The sequence below is a fragment of the Protobothrops mucrosquamatus genome, unplaced genomic scaffold, assembly GCF_001527695.2.
Source record: "Protobothrops mucrosquamatus isolate PMUCROS unplaced genomic scaffold, P.Mucros_1.0 scaffold513, whole genome shotgun sequence".
Classification (NCBI taxonomy): Eukaryota; Metazoa; Chordata; class Lepidosauria; order Squamata; family Viperidae; genus Protobothrops; species Protobothrops mucrosquamatus.
This window is the reverse complement of record NW_015386826.1, coordinates 33,612-52,377: the sequence shown is the minus strand read 5'-3', so window position 1 is coordinate 52,377 and position 18,766 is coordinate 33,612. Positions and strand designations below refer to the sequence as shown.

Below are 18,766 nucleotides of genomic sequence, written 5' to 3'. Positions count from 1 at the left end.
TGAGTTAGAAAAGAAGGAAGGAGAGACGGGACGGAGGAATGAAACAAGGAATGAAGGGAGGGAGGGAGAAGGAAGGAAGGGAAGAAGGAGAGGGAGGGAGGGAAGGAAGGAAGGAAGGGAAGAAGGAGAGGGAGGGAGGGAAGGAAGGGAGGGGAGGGAGGGAGGGAGGGAGGGAGAGAGAGAGGGAAGGAAGGAAGGAAGGAAGGAAGGAAGCAGAGAGAGAGGAAGGGAAGGAGATAAAATCAAGGAGAAAGGGTGGGAAGGAGGGGAGAAGGAAGGGAGGGAAGCAACAGAATGGAATCAAACTAGAGTATGGAAAGCCGCAAACTGCAGGGAAGCGGTATGTGTGTGTGTGTGTGTGTGTGTGTAAATTTCTTCTCTTTCTCTTCCTGGACTTTGTTCAGGCAAACACCCCTAGAAAAGCCCCCCTCCTCCCCTCCCCCCCCCAGGGCTTCGTCTGACCTTCTCGGGACTTGCGTTCGAGGGCCAGCTTGGCCATGGAGGGCGCCTTGTAGAGGAAGCCATTGTGGGCCACGGAGAGCGAGATGACCGAGTAGCACTGCTCAGCCTGGGGGCCAGCGTCCAGCTGGGGGGTCTCTGCAAAGACAAGACATAGCAAAAGAGGGGCCGGTGGAGACCGGGCGGGAGGCAGCTCACGTTAAGACTTGTGGACTTCAACTCCCAGAATTCCCCAGCCAGCATCCAAGGCAGGGGTCCCCAAGCTGGGCCACTTTAAGACTTAATAATAATAATAATAATAAAGTTGAAAGGGACCTTGGAGGTCATCTAGTCCAACCCCCTGCTCAGGCAGAAAACCCTATATACCATTTCGGACAAATGGCTGTCCAGTCTCTTCTTAAAAACCTCCAGTGTTGGAGCATTCAAAGCTTCTGGAGGCAGATGGTTCCATTTGTGGACTTCAACTCCCAGAATTCCCCAGCCAGCATGGATGGAGAGAGGGAGTGATGGGATGGATGGGATGGGAAGGGAGGGAGGGAAAGGAGGAAAGAAGGAAAAGAAGTGAGGGGGGAAAGAAGGAAGGAGAGAAGGGACGGAGGGATGAAACAAGGAACGGAGGGAGGGAGGAAAGAAGGAAAGAAGGAGAGAAGGGACGGAGGGTCAAAACAAGGAACGAAGGGAGGGAGGGAAAGGAGGAAGGAAGGAAGAGAAGGGAGGGAGGGAGGAAAGAAGGAAGCAAGGAGAAGGGACGGAGGGATGAAACAAGGAACAGGAAGGGAGGGAGGGAAAGGAGGAAGGAAGGAAAAGAAGTGAGGGAAGGAGGAAAGAAGGAGAGAAGGGACGGAGGGACGAAACGAGGGGAGGGAGGGAGGGAAAGGAGGAAGGAAGGAAAAGAAGTGAGGGAGGGAGGAAAGAAGGAAGGAGAGAAGGGACGGAGGGATGAAACAAGGAATGAAGGGAGGGAGGAAAAGGAGGAAGGAAGGAAAAGAACTGAGAGAAGGAGGAAAGAAGGAAGAAAGGAGAAGGGACGGAGGGATGAAACAAGGAACGGAGGGAGGGAGGGAGGGAAAGGAGGAAGGAAGGAAGGGAAAGAAGTGAGGGAGGGAGGAAAGCATGGCTGGCTGGGGAATTCTGGGAGTTGAAGTCCACATATCTTAAAGGGGCCCAGCTTGGAGACCCCTGCCTCAGATGATGAGACGCAGGGTCAGACAGCTTCCCAGTCCAGGGATGGCTGTTCCTGCTTTTATATCTTTTCTAAGGCCGGGCAGCCAAATTCAACATCCCAAGGGCTGGGAGGGGGGCGGCGGCGGGGGGGACAATGAAAACCAGATGTTCTACTAACAAAACACCAGCCAGGTTCCCCTCCTTCAAAAGCACGTCTGGTTTTTCTGTCTGTCTCTCCGATCAACGGTTGCCGCCCTTCTGTTTGGGAGGGAGATTTGGACCCCTTAATCCTTCAAATGTCCCTGGAAACAAAAGGGGTGGGGTGGGGGGCTTTTGAACGGGCCAAGGGATGGCAGGGAGGGGGTCTCCTGCAAGAACTGGTGTTTTAATGCTTTTTATTGTTTTATAACAGCTTTTACTAGAATAGAATAGAATAGAATAGAATAGAATAGAATAGAATAGAATAGAATAGAATAACATAGAATAACATAGAATAGAATAACATAGAATAGAACAGAACAGAATAGAAATATAGAATAGAATAGAATAGAATAGAATAGAATAACATAGAATAGAACAGAACAGAATAGAAATATAGAATAGAATAGAATAGAATAGAATAGAATAGAATAACATAGAATAGAACAGAACAGAATAGAAATATAGAATAGAATAGAATAGAATAGAATAGAATAGAATAGAATAGAATAGAATAGAATAGAATAACATAGAATAGAACAGAACAGAATAGAAATATAGAATAGAATAGAATAGAATAGAATAGAATAGAATAGAATAGAATAGAATAGAATAGAATAGAATGGAATGGAATAGAATAACATAGAATAGAACAGAACAGAATAGAAATATAGAATAGAATAATGATAGAATAGAATAGAATAGAATAGAATAGAATAGAATAGAATAGAGCTGGAAGGGACCTTGGAGATCTTCTAGTCCAGCCCCCCTACTCAAGCAGGAGGATTTATACCATCTCACCTATTTTTACTAATTGTAATGTATGCTTTGAATTGTGAGTCGCCCAGAGCTGTTTCCTGAGATGACTGGACATAGGAATCAAGTCCAATCAAATCAAATCAAATCAAATCAAATCAATCAATCAATCAATCAATCAACCACCAACAAACTGAGGCCAGCCAGGAGTTTTCCGGCTTCTGCAGGGATTCAAATTCCTGCTTTTGACCTGAAGGGGTTTAAGGAGGAGCTCAGAAGCTGGGGGTTGCCTGTTATTTGGGGGGGGGGTCTCCTGCTTCATAAGGACCCCAACCCCTTCCTTGTCACACCTCTGCACAAATTTCTTAACTTCCTGGTGGACCTCATTCCTTGCCAGGAAGCTGAAGGAACCAGCTGTTGCATTGGAGTGACTCACAAAATACCCCACAACAATCCATCATTCACTGCTGGAAATTCCTCCTGGATTTGCCAGGAAAGGCCTTTACACACCCTGCATTCTTTCCTTTCCACGTTTCTGCGGTCAGAGATCCATGCAGGAAAGAAGAGAACATGTCAGTTCTTGGAAAGGAGAGATAAGGATGGTCTCCAATCCTGCTGGGCTCCAGCAACAGCGAAGTGATTTTACTCTGGGTTGTGTTTTTTTTCCTGAGCATGTTTTTCAAATTCACAGGCTGGTTTATAGCCTTAGGATCTTCTGGTGGTCTCTCATCCATCCATCCATCCATCCATCCATAATGAATCAATCAGAATAGAGCTGGAAGGGACCTTGGAGGTCTTCTAGTCCAACCCCTTTTCAAGCAGGGGACCCTATACCATTTCAGACAAGTGGTTCACCTGTCTCTTCTTAAAAGTCTCCAGTGATGGAGCTCCCACAACTTCTGGAGGCAGGTAGTTCCACTGGTTAATTGTTCTAACTGTCAGGAAATTTCTCTTTAGTTCCAGGTTGCTTCTCTTCTTGATTAGTTTCCATCCATTGTTTCTTGTCTTTGGTGCTTTGGAAAATAAGTTGACCCCCTCTTCTTTGTGGCAGCCCCTCAAATATTGGAATACTGCAATCATGTCCCCCCCCCAGTCCTTCTTTTCTCCACTGGCCATTCCCAAATCCTGCAACCGTTCTTCATATTATTATTATTATTATTATTATTATTATTATTATTATTATTATTATTATTATTATTATTATTATTATTATTATTATTATCATCATCATCATCATCATCATCATCATCATCATCATCATCATCATTATCATTATTATCATCATCATCATCATCATTATTATTTAAAAAGTTGGAAGGGACCTTGGAGGTCATCTAGTCCAACCCCCTGCTCAGGCAGGAAACCCTATACCATTTCGGACAAATGGCTGTCCAGTCTCTTCTTAAAGACTTCCAGTGTTGGAGCATTCACCGCTTCTGGAGGAAGGTTGTTCCACTGGTTAATTGTTCTCACTGTCAGGAAGTTTCTCCTTAGTTCCAGGTTGCTTCTCTCCTGGATGAGTTTCCATCCGTTGCTTCTCGTCCTGCCTTCAGGCGCTTTGGAGAGTAGCTTGACTAGTAGTCAAGCTATTGACTAATAGCTTAGTCTCCAGGCCTTTAATCATCCTAGGCCAGTGGTGGTGAACCTATGGCACGGGTGTCAGAGGCGGCACTCAGAGCCCTCTCTGTGGGCACACGCGCCGTCGCCCCAGTCCTGGGCCTTCTGCTGGGTTTTATAAAACCTTTTCACTTTAGACCTCCGCCGCCATGTGCAAAAAAAAAAAGGTTCAATCAATCAGTCAATTTCAACTTCTCACGGGAAAAAAAAAGATCTTGCAAAGTTGGAATTGAGTGATTGAACTTTTTAGTCCCACCCAGTCTGGCGTTACCACCGCGGCCATGCCCACCCAGTGGGCCACGCCCAGCCAATGGGCCACACCCACCCACTGGGCCACACCCACCCGGCACCCGACGATGCATAATTGGGTTTTGGGTTGCAGTTTGGGCACTCGGTCTCTAAAAGGTTCGCCATCACTGCCCTAGTTGTTCTTCTCTGAATTTTTTCCAAAGTCTCAACATCTTTGTTTGTGATATGGTGACCAAAACTGGCTGCAGACCAAAACTCCAGGTGTGGCCTCGCTAGGGTTTTATAAAGCGGTGCTAATACCTCGCCTGATCTTGATTCTATGCCTCTGTTTATACCACCCTCCATGCTGGCTGAGGAATTCTGGGAGTTGAAGTCCGCGAGTCATGAAGGGGCCATAGTTCCCCCATGCTGGCCCAGGAATTCTGGGAGTTGAAGTCCCCGAGTCATGAAGGGGCCATAGTTCCCCCATGCTGGCTCAGGAATTCTGGGAGTTGAAGTCCACCAGTCATGAAGGGGCCATAGTTCCCCCATGCTGGCANCCATGCTGGCTCAGGAATTCTGGGAGTTGAAGTCCAGCAGTCATGAAGGGGCCATAGTTCCCCCATGATGGCCCAGGAATTCTGGGAGTTGAAGTCCACCAGTCATGAAGGGGCCATAGTTCCCCCATGATGGCCCAGGAATTCTGGATGTCCACGAGTCATGAAGGGGCCAAAGTTTCCCCCATGCTGGCCCAGGAATTCTGGGAGTTGAAGTCCACGAGTCCTAAAAGAGCCAAGGTTGCCTACCCCTCACCTAAGATGATGGTCTTTTCTTTGAATTTCAGCCCTCTCTTCTTTTGATTTTAGGAGATCGTCCTCGCCTGCACACAACAGCCTTCTATAAACTTCAGAAGCGGTGAATGCTCCAACACTGGAAGTTTTTAAGAAGAGACTGGACAGCCATTTGTCTGAAATGGTATAGGTTCTCCTGCCTGAGCAGGGGGCTGGACTAGATGACCTCCAAGGTCCCTTCCAACTTTATTATTATTATTATTATTATTATTATTATTATTATTATTATTGTTATTATTATTATTATTATTATTATTATTATTATTATTATTATTATTATTATTATTATTATTATCCTCAATTTATAACACTTTGTTGAGCGACCATTCCAAGTTACGACAGCACTGAAAAAAGCGATGGCCGTTGCAGTCTCCCCACAGTCAGGGGATCCAAATTTGGGCGCTCGGCCACCAGCGTCTATTTCTGATGGCTGCAGTATCCCAGGTCAGGTGGAGGCCGTTTCGGACCTTCCCAGCCGGCTTCCAACAGGCGACGTCAATGGGGGAAGCCGGATCTGCTTAACGACCGTGGGATTCACTTAACCAAGTGAATGATTGGCTTAAAAGCCACGGCACTTGGGCGCAACTCAGCTAACAACCACTTTGCTCTGCCCAGGATATTCCGATCTCAGTTGTCCCAAAAGTCATTGGCTGAGACGGGTGGTCGTAGAAATTGAATGAATCAATGAATCGGTCAAGGTCATGAGTTAACAGCTAACCAGCTTATGTAATGTTAAGATGTAATGATGGGAATGACTCAGCAGGGTCTGTGTCTCTTTAAGAGCCTTTGTATAAAAGGGAAGGCTCTGCAGATGTGTTCTCTTTCTTCCATTTTCCTGCTGTAACTGTGGTTTGTTGGATCCTGCTGCATTAGCATGAGTATGTATATTGATATTGTAGATAATGTAAGATAAACCACCATTTAATATAGACCACTGTTTACTGTGGTTACTCCTGGATTATCTCGCGCATTATCTCGCGCAATAAGACTGTGCACGCTCTGATAGAATCAATGAATGAATCAATGAATGAATCAATCAATCAAATCAATAAATCAATCAATGAATCAATCAATCAATGAATCAATCAATCAATAAATGAATCAATCAATCAGTGAATCATGAATCAATCAATGAATTAATTAATAAATGAATTAATAAATGAATGAATCAATGAATGAATCATGAATCAATCAATCAATCAAAGAATCATTCGATCAATGAATCAATTGATCGATGCATCAATAAATCAATGAATGAACTGTGGTCATAAGTCAAGGACTAATTGTAAAGTCGCTCTTCGATGTCCATTCTGTTTCAACAGCACCTGTTTTGAGGTGGGCCCTTGCCTTCTTTTGCACTTACAAGCTGGTGCCCCTACTTACCCCTCACCCCTTCCCTCACTGCTTAAAAGAGGGAGGGCATCTTCTCCAGATTCCTGCCTGCCCCACAACAAATAGACCGTGTTGAACGTTGAGGACTAGCTGTATTTTTGTTTGAGAAAAGATTATTGATGGTTTTTATATGGCTGAATATTGGGGGTTTTTAAATTTGTTTTTATTGGATGGTTGTTTTCACCAGATGGGAGGCACTGAGCATCCCCTGTACGAGATGGGCGGCCGTGCCAATCATCTGGAGCGCCACTTGAACCCCAGCGGCATTGAGAGAATCACCCCGTTGGTCAACGGCAAAGAGCAACTTTGCTCAGAAGAGCGGTGATGCTGTTAAGACCATCAAACAACCACACCTTCCTATCCCAGGTCCTTGAGAAGGACTGGACAAATGGACACAAACGCCAAATCCAGGCTGACTCTGCGATGAACCATAATAATAACAACCCTGGGCGTTGACAAAATCCCCATCGGTCAATTGCAGAAGGCAGCTTGACTCGGAACGGCTGACATCCTGTGACGAGACCTTTAATACCGTCAAACACCCAGACCTGCCCATCCCAGGGTCCTTGGGAAGGAATCGGTGGGTGTATACAAATATTCAAATCTAGTCCGAACATCTGGCTGACTCTGCGACAAACCATAATAACAACCCTGGGCCTTGACAAAATCCCCATCGGTCAATTGCGGAAGGCAGCTTGATTTAGAACGGCTGACATCCTGACGAGACCATTAATACCATCAAACATCCAGACCTGCCTATCAAATCGAGTCCAAACATCTGGCTGACTGCGCAAACCGCCCTCATGATAACAGACCCCCTGGGTGCAATCCCCCAAACATCTGGAGCAGCCCTCGAAACCCATCGGCATTGACAAACTCACCACCGGTCAATGGCAAGAGGCCGTTTGACTCACTGGGAAGAGCTGACCCCCCTGCTCTAAAACCTTAAACCCCATCAATCACCCACATCTGCCCATCCCAGGGAGGTGGGCCAAAATGCCAAATCCACTCTGAACATCTGGCTGGCTGCGCAATCGGCCACGGCAACGTGCAGAAGGTCTCAGGACTGGCTCGGCTCTTCTCCCCTGCTCCTTGCCTTCCTCTTCGGCTAAGACGGAGGCCCTGAAAGGACCCCCTCCCCAAAACAACAGGCCAAAAAACACCCCACTCCTTGAGCACGGAAAAGCCCACCGACCCACCCCAACCCCCTTGGGGCCCAACCGGCCATACGGAGGTCAGGAAGACCCCCGTAGTCCATTGGCTGGACGTGGCTCCGGCCGTGCCACGAGGCCAAGTCTTTGCCTGCCCGTCAAGGAGGGGTATTTGCCCCCTCCTCCCTCCAGCCCCCCCCCTTCTTTCCCATTTGCAGCCCCCTCCCCTTACCGGAGGTCTTGTTCTGCATCAGGAACTCCATCTGCAGCCTCTGTCCAGCTTGCTCTGCCAGGGCAACCGGGGTGGGATAATCCGGGTCTCCGGTGTAGCAATTGGCTTCGGCCCCACAGAAGAGTAGGGAGAGGCTCTCGGCCAGGTCACTGGTGGTCACTGCTGTGCAGAGGGCCTGGGGGGGGGGAGGACGGGGGGGGACAGGGAGGGGAGAAGAGGTCACCTTTCAGACCAGGAACCTGAGATCTGGGGAAGGCAGGCGGCCCCACTAGTGACGCCGGGCAGCAGCCAGGGGAGAGAATCCAGAATAACAAGAGTGGGAGGGGACCTTGGAGATCCTCTAGTCCAGCCCCCTACCCAGGAAGCCAGGAGTGAGGTGGGGCGGGAGGAGGCACAGAGGAGGAAGCAGGCACAGCGGCTTCTGCACCGGCCAGCAGAGCAGAGGGCGGGGGGGGGGAGAGAGGCCGAAGGGCGACGATCCGGCCAAGCCGGTCCCAGTTCTGCCAGATGTTGACGAACATCTGGAGGAGGCAGCCAGGAGCCCTTCCCTCCTCTGGATTGGCCGGGCCTCGGATAAACCCGGAGCCAATTTTTTCCCCGGCCTGCAGCCGCCCTCGCCCTGGGGACCCCGGGATGCTTCTGGAGAGAGAATTCCTCCACTGGAGGGGGGGGGACGCCCAACCGGGGGTCTGTCTGCTGCCCGTCTGGATCGGGCCCTCCGGGGACCCCCGAGGGGGAGCACGCCCACCCCCCAAACAAGCCCCCTCCGAGGCTCTGGAGCGCCAGCCTTCTCCCCCAAAGCGGGGCAGGTGTGGTGGGTCCAAAACGTCCTCTCTCTTTTCGGAGCCAGCTTAGCCCCTGAGCGTGTCCCTGCCGCCTTCAAGTTTCTAGTCCTCAGTTTAACTGCAGCTGCTTTCTTAGCCACTGCAGCCTCCTGCCTCGCCGGGCCGCTGTTTTTCCCTCCATACACCTTCTTTGCTTCTCTCCCCACCTGCCTCTTCTCGGATCCTGGCCCCCGGGGAGCGTTTTGCCACTCGGGGGGTCCGAGTTCGAGTCCTTCGGCTGCTGGGGGGGGCACAGCCGACCGATGGGGAGGGTTTTTGGTTTTTTTGGGTCTGGCTGGAGCGGGTTAATTTTTAGGCAGGCCAGGCCTTTTCAGAGCTGTTGTTTCTGGCAGGCTGAACCCAAGGCTCGCCCATCTGGGGCCAGCCCACAATCCGGGGGAAAAAATTGCCTTTTCTTCCAATTTCCTGCCAAACTGGTTGGGTCAACAAAAAAGGAGGAGAAGGAATGTGAGAAAAGGATGTTTTCTCTCCACAAGAGCCGGGTTTCCCAGGCCAGTTTTGGTTCCTCTTTTGCAAAGAGCAGGCTCAGGTCTCCTCCAGCATTCATGGAAGTCATAGAATCCTTTCTTTCTTTCTTTCTTTCTTTCTTTCTTTCTTTCTTTCTTTCTTTCTTTCTTTCTTTCTTTCTTTCTCTCTCTCTCTCTTTCCTTTTTTGTTCCTCCTTCCCTACCTTTCTACCTTTTTCTTTCTCTCTTTCTTTTGCTCTTTCCTCTTTCTCTTTCTTTCTTTCTTTCTCTCCTTTCTTTTTTCTTTGTTTCTGTCCTTTCTCTTTTTGTTCCTCCATCTCTCCCTTTTACTTTCTTCTTTCTTTCGCTTTCCTTTCTTTCTCTTCTTTTTCCTTCCTTCCTTCCTTTTTCTTTCTTTTTCTTTCCTTTTTTCTTCCTATTCTCTTTCCTTCTTCCTTCCTTTCTTTTTTCTTTTTCTTTCTTTCTTCCCTTCCTTTTTTCTTTTTCTCTTTCCTTCCTTTCTTTCTCGTTCTTTCTTTCATTCTTTTTCCTTCCTCCCTCCCTCATTCCTTTTTCTTTCTTTTTCTTTCTTTCTTTCTTTCTTTCTTTCTTTCCTTCCTTTTTCTTTCTTTCATTCATTCATTCCTTTTTCTTTTTCTTTCTTTCATTATTTTTCCTTCCTTCCCTCCCTTCCTCCCTCCTTCCTTTTCTTTTCTTTCTCTTTTCTTTGTTTCTTTCTTTCTTTCCTTCCTTTTTCTTTTCTTTCATTCTTTTTCCTTCCTTCCTTCCCTCTCTCTCTCCTTCCTTACTCCTCACCTTCTTCCCTTCTTTCTTTCTTTCTTTCTTTCTTTCTTTCTCTTTCTTTCTTTCCTTCCTTTCTTTTTCTTTCTTTCTTTCCCTCCCTCCCTCCCTCCTTCCCTTTTCTTTCTCTTTTCTTTGTTTCTTTCCTTCCTTCCTTCCTTTTTCTTCTTTTTCTTTCTTTCTTTTTTCTTTCTTTTTCCTTCCTTCCTTTCTTCCTTCCCTCTCTCCTTCCTTCCTCCTTCCCTTCTTTCTTTCTTTCCTTTCTTTTTCTTTCTCTTTCTTTCATTCTTTTTCCTTCCTTCCTTCCCTCCCTCCCTCTCTCCTTCCTTCCTTCCTCCCCCCCATCTAAGAATGGTTTCCTTTACAGGTGGTCCTTGATTAGAAGCACAACTTCACCCAACATTTCCACTGCTATGCAAGACGGTGGTAATCTGAATTTTGCCCCATTCTACGGTCTCGCCACCGTTGTTAAGTGGATCACTGCAGTTGTTAATTTAGCAACACGGTCCTTAAGTGGATCAGGTTCCCCCCATTGACTTTGCTTGTCGGAAGGTCCCAAAAGAGGATCACACGATCCCGGGGACACTGCAACCGTCGCAAGTACACGCCAGTTGCCAGGCGCCCAAACTGGGACCAACCCGCCTGCCGTCCAGCCACCCACCTTGTTGAGTTCATCCTGGTTCCCGAAAAGCGGGTGGTACCGCCGGTATTTGCCCTCCCGGTACTTGGCGATCAGGAAATGCCGCCGTTGCTGGCTGTGGCTCTCGGGGGCGATCATTTCGCTGGGGGGCACGTTGGCAGCCCAGAACTGGTTGGCCACCGCGTTGCCGATCTGGAGGAAGAGCTGAGAAGGCAAGAAGGAGAGAAAAAGGCCGCGGATCGTCCGGACTCTCCACTCGGGCTCTTCGTGGCCCGGCTTGAGCCTGCGTCTCGGCCCACCGGGCTCTTCCCGTGCCTTGCCCGGCGTCTCCACAGCCCCGTCTGATCCTGGCTGCCATTTCTATCCCTCCTGCTGTTTACACAGCGGCCATTTTGGGAAAGTGCTGCCCCTCCGTGGCTGCGTCGGCCCATCGCGAGGATTAGAAGCAGCCCCTTCTTCTCTCAAGGAAGTGGAAACCTCTTGGTGTGCAGAGATGGACCTCCCGCCTCCCCCCGTTTTCCTCACAACAACAACAACAACAATTCTGTGAGGTGGGTTGGGTTGAGAGAGAGAGAGGCTGGCCCAAAGTCACCTAGCCGGCTTTCATGCCTAAGGTGAGACTAGAACTCACAGCCTCCTGGTGATTGGCCCAAAGTCAACCAGCTGGCTTTCATGCCTACGGTTGGACTAGAACTCACCATCTCCTAGTGATTGGCCCAAAGTCACCCAGCTGGCTTTCAAGTCCAAGGCGGGACTAGAACTCTCCGTCTCCTGGTGATTGGCCCAAAGTCACCCAGTTGGCTTTCATGCCTAAGGCGGGACTAGAACTCTCCGTCTCCTGGTGATTGGCCCAAAGTCACCCAGTTCTCTTTCATGCCTAAGGCGGGACTAGAACTCACCGCCTTCTGGTGATTGGCCCAAAGTCACCCAGTTCTCTTTCATGCCTAAGGCGGGACTAGAACTCTCCGTCTCCTGGTGATTGGCCCAAAGTCAGCCGGCCGGCTTTCATGCCTAAGGCGGGACTAGAACTCTCCGTCTCCTGGCGTTTGGCCCAAAGTCACCCAGTTCTCTTTCATGCCTAAGGCGGGACTAGAACTCACCGTCTCCTGGTGATTGGCCCAAAGCCACCNCTAAGGCGGGACTAGAACTCTCCGTCTCCTAGTGATTGGCCCAAAGTCACCCAACTGGCTTTCAAGCCTAAGGCGGGACTAGAACTCTCCGTCTCCTGGTGATTGGCCCAAAGTCACCCAGCTGGCTTTCATGCCTAAGGCAGGACTAGAACTCCCCGTCTTTCTCTTACTAGCCGGGTGCCTTTAATCACTAGAAGACCAAACTTCCTCCCTTGCCTCAGTTTACCACCCTGCTTGCCCCCGAAGCCTTCAGGACAGGCAGAGTCCAGTTCTTGCCGCATCACACACACACACACACACACACACATACCCCCGCTGCACCTGGCTCCCCCCAGTTGCCCCCTTGCCCCGAGAGAGAAGATGGGTCCAGCCCCCGGAGAGACTCGGAGAGATGCCCCTCAACTGACCAGTACCTCAATCAGCTCCTCTGTCCAGACCTTCTTGTCCATCTTCAGACTCCGCACTTTGGTCACGCTGGGTCCCAGCCCTCGATGCTCTCCTGGGTGGGGAGGACGGGGGAAAGGGGGTCCGGTCAGAAGGTTAGAGAGTGGGAAGGGGCGAGGCTGACTCAGTTTCCCTCAACAAGCTTGGAAGCAGCCAGTTGTTCCCTGGGCAGATTTCCACAGGGAAGGTGATTGGGCAGGCCCCACGGGGAGGGACCAAATGGCCCGTGAGGCAGCTAAAAGGGGAGAACCCACCCGGCACCCGACAATGCATAAGTGGGTTTTGGGTTGCAGTTTGGGCACTCGGTCTCTAAAAGGTTCGCCATCACTGCCCTATACCATTTCGGACAAATGGCTGTCCAGTCTCTTAGAATAGAATAGAGTTGGAAGGGACCCTGGAGGTCATCCAATCCAACCCCCTGCTCAGGCAGGGAACCCTATACCATTTCGGACAAATGGCTGTCCTGTCTCTTCTTAAAAACTTCCAGTGTTGGAGCATTCTGGAGGCAGGTTGTTCCACTGGTTAATTGTTCTCACTGTCAGGAAGTTTCTCCTTAGTTCCAGGTTGCTTCTCTCCTTGATGAGTTTCCATCCGTTGCTTCTTGTCCTGCCTTCAGGCACTTTGGAAAATAGCTTGACTCCCTCTTCTTTGGGGCAGCCCCTGAGATACTGGAAGGCTGCTATCCTGTCCCCCCTGGTCCTTCTCTTTGTTAAACTAGACATACCCAATTCCAGCAACCGTTCCTTATATGTTTTAACCTCCAGTCCCCTGATCATCTCTGTTGCTCTTCTCTGCACTCTTTCCAGAGTCTCAACATGGTGGAATACAAGGTTACGGAGGTTTGGACAAGGCTGGACCATAGTGAAGTCCAGGCAGAGGAGGAGAAATTCAACTCCTCCACCTCTCTGGATCATCTCAGATGCCCCCACCAAGGTGGCATCTCCCACCCTTTCGCCCAGCTGGTGCGCCTACCTGCACATCGCTTGCAGATGACCACGCAGAGGTTGATGGAGCCCCAGTCGGGCTTGGGGGCCCCACAGTCGGCGCAGAGGCAGTTGTCCTTCAAGGTCCAGATCTTCTCGGCCACCTCGAAGTTGGAGAGGGCCTCGGCCACCGATTGCTGCATGGCCTCCACCCACAGCTCCTTCTCCTGGTCGGATTCAGCCATGAAGCTGGAAGGGAGGAGGAGGAGGAGGAGGAGGAGGAGGAGGAGGAGGAGGAGGACGAGAAGCAGTTAGTACCGCTTTACAAAGCCTTAGTAAGCCCTCCCCCTTGGAAGACGGGTGCTCCTCGGCTTAACGACCGCAGTTGAGCCTAGAATTCATCTGGCTAAGTGAGACGTGAGTTTTTCTGCCCCATTTTACGACTTGTCTGGCCGGGTTTGCTAAACGAACTCCTGCAGTTGGTTAATTAAATTACAAATCCGGTTGTTAAGTGAAATTGGCTCCCCCCCCGTTGACTTGGCTTGTCAGAAGGTCGCAAAAGGGGATCACACACACACACACGGGACGTGCGACCGTCATAAATGTGAGTAAGGGATTAATTGGCTTAATACTGAGGATTTAGACTTATAAGGGAAATGAAAAATGAACTATTAGCAAATAGCTTGGAATTATTGTTTAGCCCAGATAATACAGACGACGGACTTGAGATAACAAAGGATGCTCCATTATTAAGTGGCGATGTACTCGGACGAGAAATAGAAAATGCTTGTGAAATAAAATAAGAATATATTTAAGTAAGTAATATGTGTATGTGAGATGTTACAACGTTTATGTGGTGAGGCAAAGGAAATTTGGGTCACCCGAAACTGAAATACTATGGATATTAAAGGTTGAATTGGAGTACTGCAATTAAAATTTAGGTAAAACTTAAAAACAGGAGATGGATATGGATAAGCAAAAAACGTATCGATAAATGTGATGATGAAGCTTCAACTGAGTTTGACATAATGAGAAATTTACTAGCTTAAATATGATATAGCAAATGTTAAGGGAAATAGAGAAGAAATGTTTGATGATGTAACCTGTGATATAATAATAATAATAATAATAATAATAATAATAATAATAATAATAATAATAATAATAATAATAATAATAATAATAATAATAATAATAATAATAATAATACCAATAAACATCCACATCTGCCTATCCCAGGTCCTTGGGAAAGGACTCGATAGGTAGACAAAATGCCAAATCCAGTCTGAACATCTGGCTGACTGTGCGATGATCCATAATAATAATAATAATAATAATAATAATAATAATAATAATAATAATAATAATAGTAAAGTTGGAAGGGACCTTGGAGGTCATCTAGTCCAACCCCCTGCTCAGGCAGGAAACCCTAAAGATTTTGTTATTGAACTATTGGCTAACCCAATCACCACGTTGCTTTCCAAATACTCAAAATGTAAAACTGGAAAACTAATAAAAAATTTGTTACAAAAAAAAATAAATAAAAATAAATGCGAGTCAGCTGCCAAACGTCCAGATTTTCATCCCGTGACCACGGGGAGGCTGCAAACGGTCGTTAAGTGTGAAAAATGGTCCTTTTTGCAGTCCCGTTGCGACTTTGAACGGTCCCTAAATGGACTACTGTAATTCAAGGACTGGCCGGAGCTGACCACAAGCCACAGGCAGGTGGGTGAGAGATGATGCTAAGGGCAAGGAGAGAAAAGGGCCGTGCCCTTTTCGTGGGGGTTCCTGTGCCCACGAACCACCCAAGTAGGAACCCAAGAGCTTTGGCAGATCGCTCGGGATTCAAGACCCCGCCGTTAACCAGAAGGAAATCCTCTTGGATCTGCCCGAGATCTCTACCTGAAGATCCGGTAAGGCGTGGTCAGGTCGAAGCACCTTCGGTCCACGTCTTTCACGTTGCCCACGTTCATCTCGATGTAGGTGATGCCGATCCCCAGCCGGAATTCCTGCGCCGAGACACCCCCAGGGTTACGGAAAGCACCCCCAAACTGTCTCTCGAGCACCCCATTTTACACCGGGGTGCAAAACAGCTTCCTAGTCTTCAAAGCCAACTCTTCAAGGCTCTGGGGTTTTTTCCCCCCCAAAGTGTTTAAGGTTCAAAAATCCATTTCAAAAGTCCTAAAACAGCCATTTTCAAACCCAGAACCCCAAATTGCAAACAGTCACAATTTGAGATATTATTGGGGTTTTGTATGGTTGTGGGTTTTTTTTTGCAAGCTGCCCAGAGGTCACCGTGAGTCAGTGAGTGAGCTGGGTGGCCATATAAATTTTCCTTATTATTATTAATAATAATAATAATAATAATAATAATAATAATAATAATAATAATAATAATAATAATAATAATAATAATAATAATAATATATTCCGCCTGCCTCCACAAGGGGTCCCAAAGGTCATCCAGTCCAACAGCATTTTGTAAAAGGTCTGAATCTGAAGTTTTATTGGGGCTTTATTTTTGTAAGTCACCAGGAGTCACCATGAGTGGCTTGGGCAGCCCTATAAATTTTCTTAATAATTAATATTAATAGTAATAGCAATATTAATAGTAAAAGTAATAGTAATAGTAATAGTAATATAATAGTAATAGTAATAATAATAATAATAATAACAACAACAACTGGAGCACCACTTGAACACCATTGGCATTGACAAATTCGCTATTAGTCAATTGCAAAAGGCGGCCTTACTAGGAATCGCTTCCATCCTGCGACGATATCTATAATACCATCAAACATCCACATCTGCCTATCCCAGGTCCTGGGTAAGGACTCGATAGATAAACAAAATGCCAAATCCAGTCTGAACATCTGGCTGACTGTGCGATGATCCATAATAACAACAATAATAAAGTTGGAAGGGACCTTGGAGGTCATCTATTCCAACCCCCTGCTCAAGCAGGAAACCCTATACCATTTCAGACAAATGGCTGTCCGGTCTCTTCTTAGTAATAATAGTAATAGTAATAGTAATAATAATATAATAATGATAACAACAGCAACAGCAACAACAACAATAATAATAATAAACAACGCACTCTGCCTGAGCCCAAAAGGGATCCTGTAGATCATCTAGTCTAAAAGCATTTTGCAAATGGTCTGAATCTGAAATATCATTGTTTTTTTATTATTTACTATTTGTTTACTTATTAAATTTATTGGGGCTTTATTTTTGTAATCCATCAGGAGTCATTGTGAGTTGGGCAGATAGTTTTTAAAAAAAATAAATAATAATATATGCATTCTGCGTGACCCTAGGAGGGGTCCTGTGGGTCAGGGGGTCTCCAAGCTTGGGAACTTTAAAAGACTTGTGGACTTCAACTCCCAGAATTCCCCAGCCCCCATCTAAGGAAGGGGTCTCCAACCTTGCCCATTTTCAGACTTGTGGACTTCAGCTCCCAGAATTCCTCAGCCACCCAAGCTTGGAGATCCCTGCTGTAGGTCATCCAGTCCAACAGCACATGGACAGAATCTGAAATATTTGCTTGTCCCCCAAAGGGGTCCGTTAGGTCATCCAGCCCAACCCCAACCTGGTTGGCATGAGAGTTCTTTCTTTGTAGGACCATCCACGTACCTCGGCGTTCTTGTAGAGGAAGACCTTCTCCCCAGCCACGGCCACGTAGAGCTTGCTTTTAAAACCTCGTAGCTCCAGGGGTCCACTCCTGTCCACGGAGTCCAGGCTGCTTCCGGCCGGCTGCAAGCGGGACGGTCTGTGTAAGCACCTGGACTTCTTTTCGTCCACCATCTTCTGCACCGCCTGGATCCACTCGTTGCGTTCAGCTGCAAAGGGGGAAGGCGGGGAGGTGGGGTTACAGAATATCAGAGTTGGGAGGGACCTTGGAGGTCTTCTAGTCCAACCCCCTGCTCAGGTAGGAGACCCTATTACCATTTCAGATAACTGGCTTTCCAGTCTCTCCTTGAAAACCTCCAGGGATGGAGCACCCACAACCTCTGGAGGCAGGTAGTTCCCCTGGTTAATTGTTCTCCCTGTCAGGAAATTTCTCCTTAGGTTAGGAGATCTCCAGAAAGAATAATTGTGGCAGGACCTCAAAATAATTCTCGGCGTCTACCAGTCCAATCTGCAGAGCGGATCCTTACAAAGTTTCAATGCCCCCCCCCCAAAAGTGGAACGCACAATAGAAATTGGGGTCACCACAATACAAAAAGGATCCTGAGACTCTACAGAGAAGAGCAACAAAGATGTTCAAGGGGACTGGAGGCTAAAACATATGAAGAGTTGAAGTCCACAAGTTTGAAGACCCCCTGGACTTCAACTCCCAGAATTCCTCAGCCAGGCACTCTAGCTGAGGAATTCTGGGAGTTGAAGTCCATAAGTCATCAAAGGGCCAAGTTTGAAGACCCCCTGGACTTCAACTCCCAGAATTCCTCAGCTAGGCATGCTGGCTGAGGAATTCTGGGAGTTGAAGTCCACTAGTCTTAAAGTTGCCAAGTTTGAAGACCCCTGGACTTCAACTCCCAGAATTCCTCAGCCAGGCACTCTAGCTGAGGAATTCTGGGAGTTGAAGTCCACAAGTCATAAAAGGGCCAAGTTTGAAGACCCGCTGGACTTCAACTCCCAGAATTCCTCAGCCAGGCACTCTAGCTGAGGAATTCTGGGAGTTGAAGTCCACGAGTCATCAAAGGGCCAGGTTGGAAGACCCCTGGTGTAGTTTCACATCAGCCATATGTCTTGATTTACACAGATGTCTTGATTTACCTGCTGTCGCTCAGCAACATGATAAGATACATTCAGAGTTTTAATCCACAAGTCATCAAAGGGCCAAGTTTGAAGACCCCTGCTCTGGTCTAATGAAAATAAGGACTAGGGTACTTGAATGGCTGCCCCAAAGAAGAGGGGTGGGGGTCCACCTCTTCTCCAAAGCCCCTAAAGGCAGGGCAAGAAGCAACGGATGGAAACTAATCAAGGAGAGAAGCAACCTAGAACTAAGGAGAAGCTTCCTGACAGGGAGAACAATTAACCAGTGGAACAACCTGCCTCCAGAAGTGGTGAATGCTCCAACACTGGAGATTTCAAGAAGAGACTGGACAGCCATTTGTCCAGAATGGTGTAAGATCTCCTGCTTGAGCAGGGGGTTGGACTAGAAGACCTCCAAGGTCCCTCCCAGCCCGGAGATTCTATGCTCTATATGATATTTTGAAGTGACCGTTGGCCCTTGAGCCTTTATTCCACCTGATCCCAGAGCCGCAAGGAGAGCATCAACGCATCTTCTGCTTCTCCCACCAGAGAGATGAGCCACGGTCAGCAAACCCACGTCATTTACCGTCGCTCTCTGCCCGGAAAGCAAACGTCCGATTATTGGTGATCACTTCAAATTTCTGGTCCCCGATGCTGGACACTTGGGAGATGGAGGCTACCAGGATGAAGCGTTTGGAGTAAACATCCTGCAACGCAGAGGAGAGAGAGAG

General features: G+C 47.8%; 1 protein-coding gene across 1 annotated transcript in view; it reads right to left on the bottom strand.

Moving 5' to 3' along the window:
* LOC107288256 (arf-GAP with Rho-GAP domain, ANK repeat and PH domain-containing protein 1-like) overlaps positions 1-18,766 on the bottom strand; it is an 80,038-nt gene that overhangs the window by 28,140 nt on the left and 33,132 nt on the right. Inside the window, exons 4-11 of the mRNA XM_015816855.1 lie at positions 18,622-18,742; positions 16,914-17,119; positions 15,180-15,286; positions 13,327-13,526; positions 12,324-12,409; positions 10,802-10,984; positions 8,049-8,223; positions 463-597 (exon numbers count right to left, since the gene is read on the bottom strand). Of these exons, the coding sequence (XP_015672341.1) occupies positions 463-597; positions 8,049-8,223; positions 10,802-10,984; positions 12,324-12,409; positions 13,327-13,526; positions 15,180-15,286; positions 16,914-17,119; positions 18,622-18,742 (1,213 nt within the window). The remainder of the gene's footprint in view (positions 1-462; positions 598-8,048; positions 8,224-10,801; positions 10,985-12,323; positions 12,410-13,326; positions 13,527-15,179; positions 15,287-16,913; positions 17,120-18,621; positions 18,743-18,766) is intronic.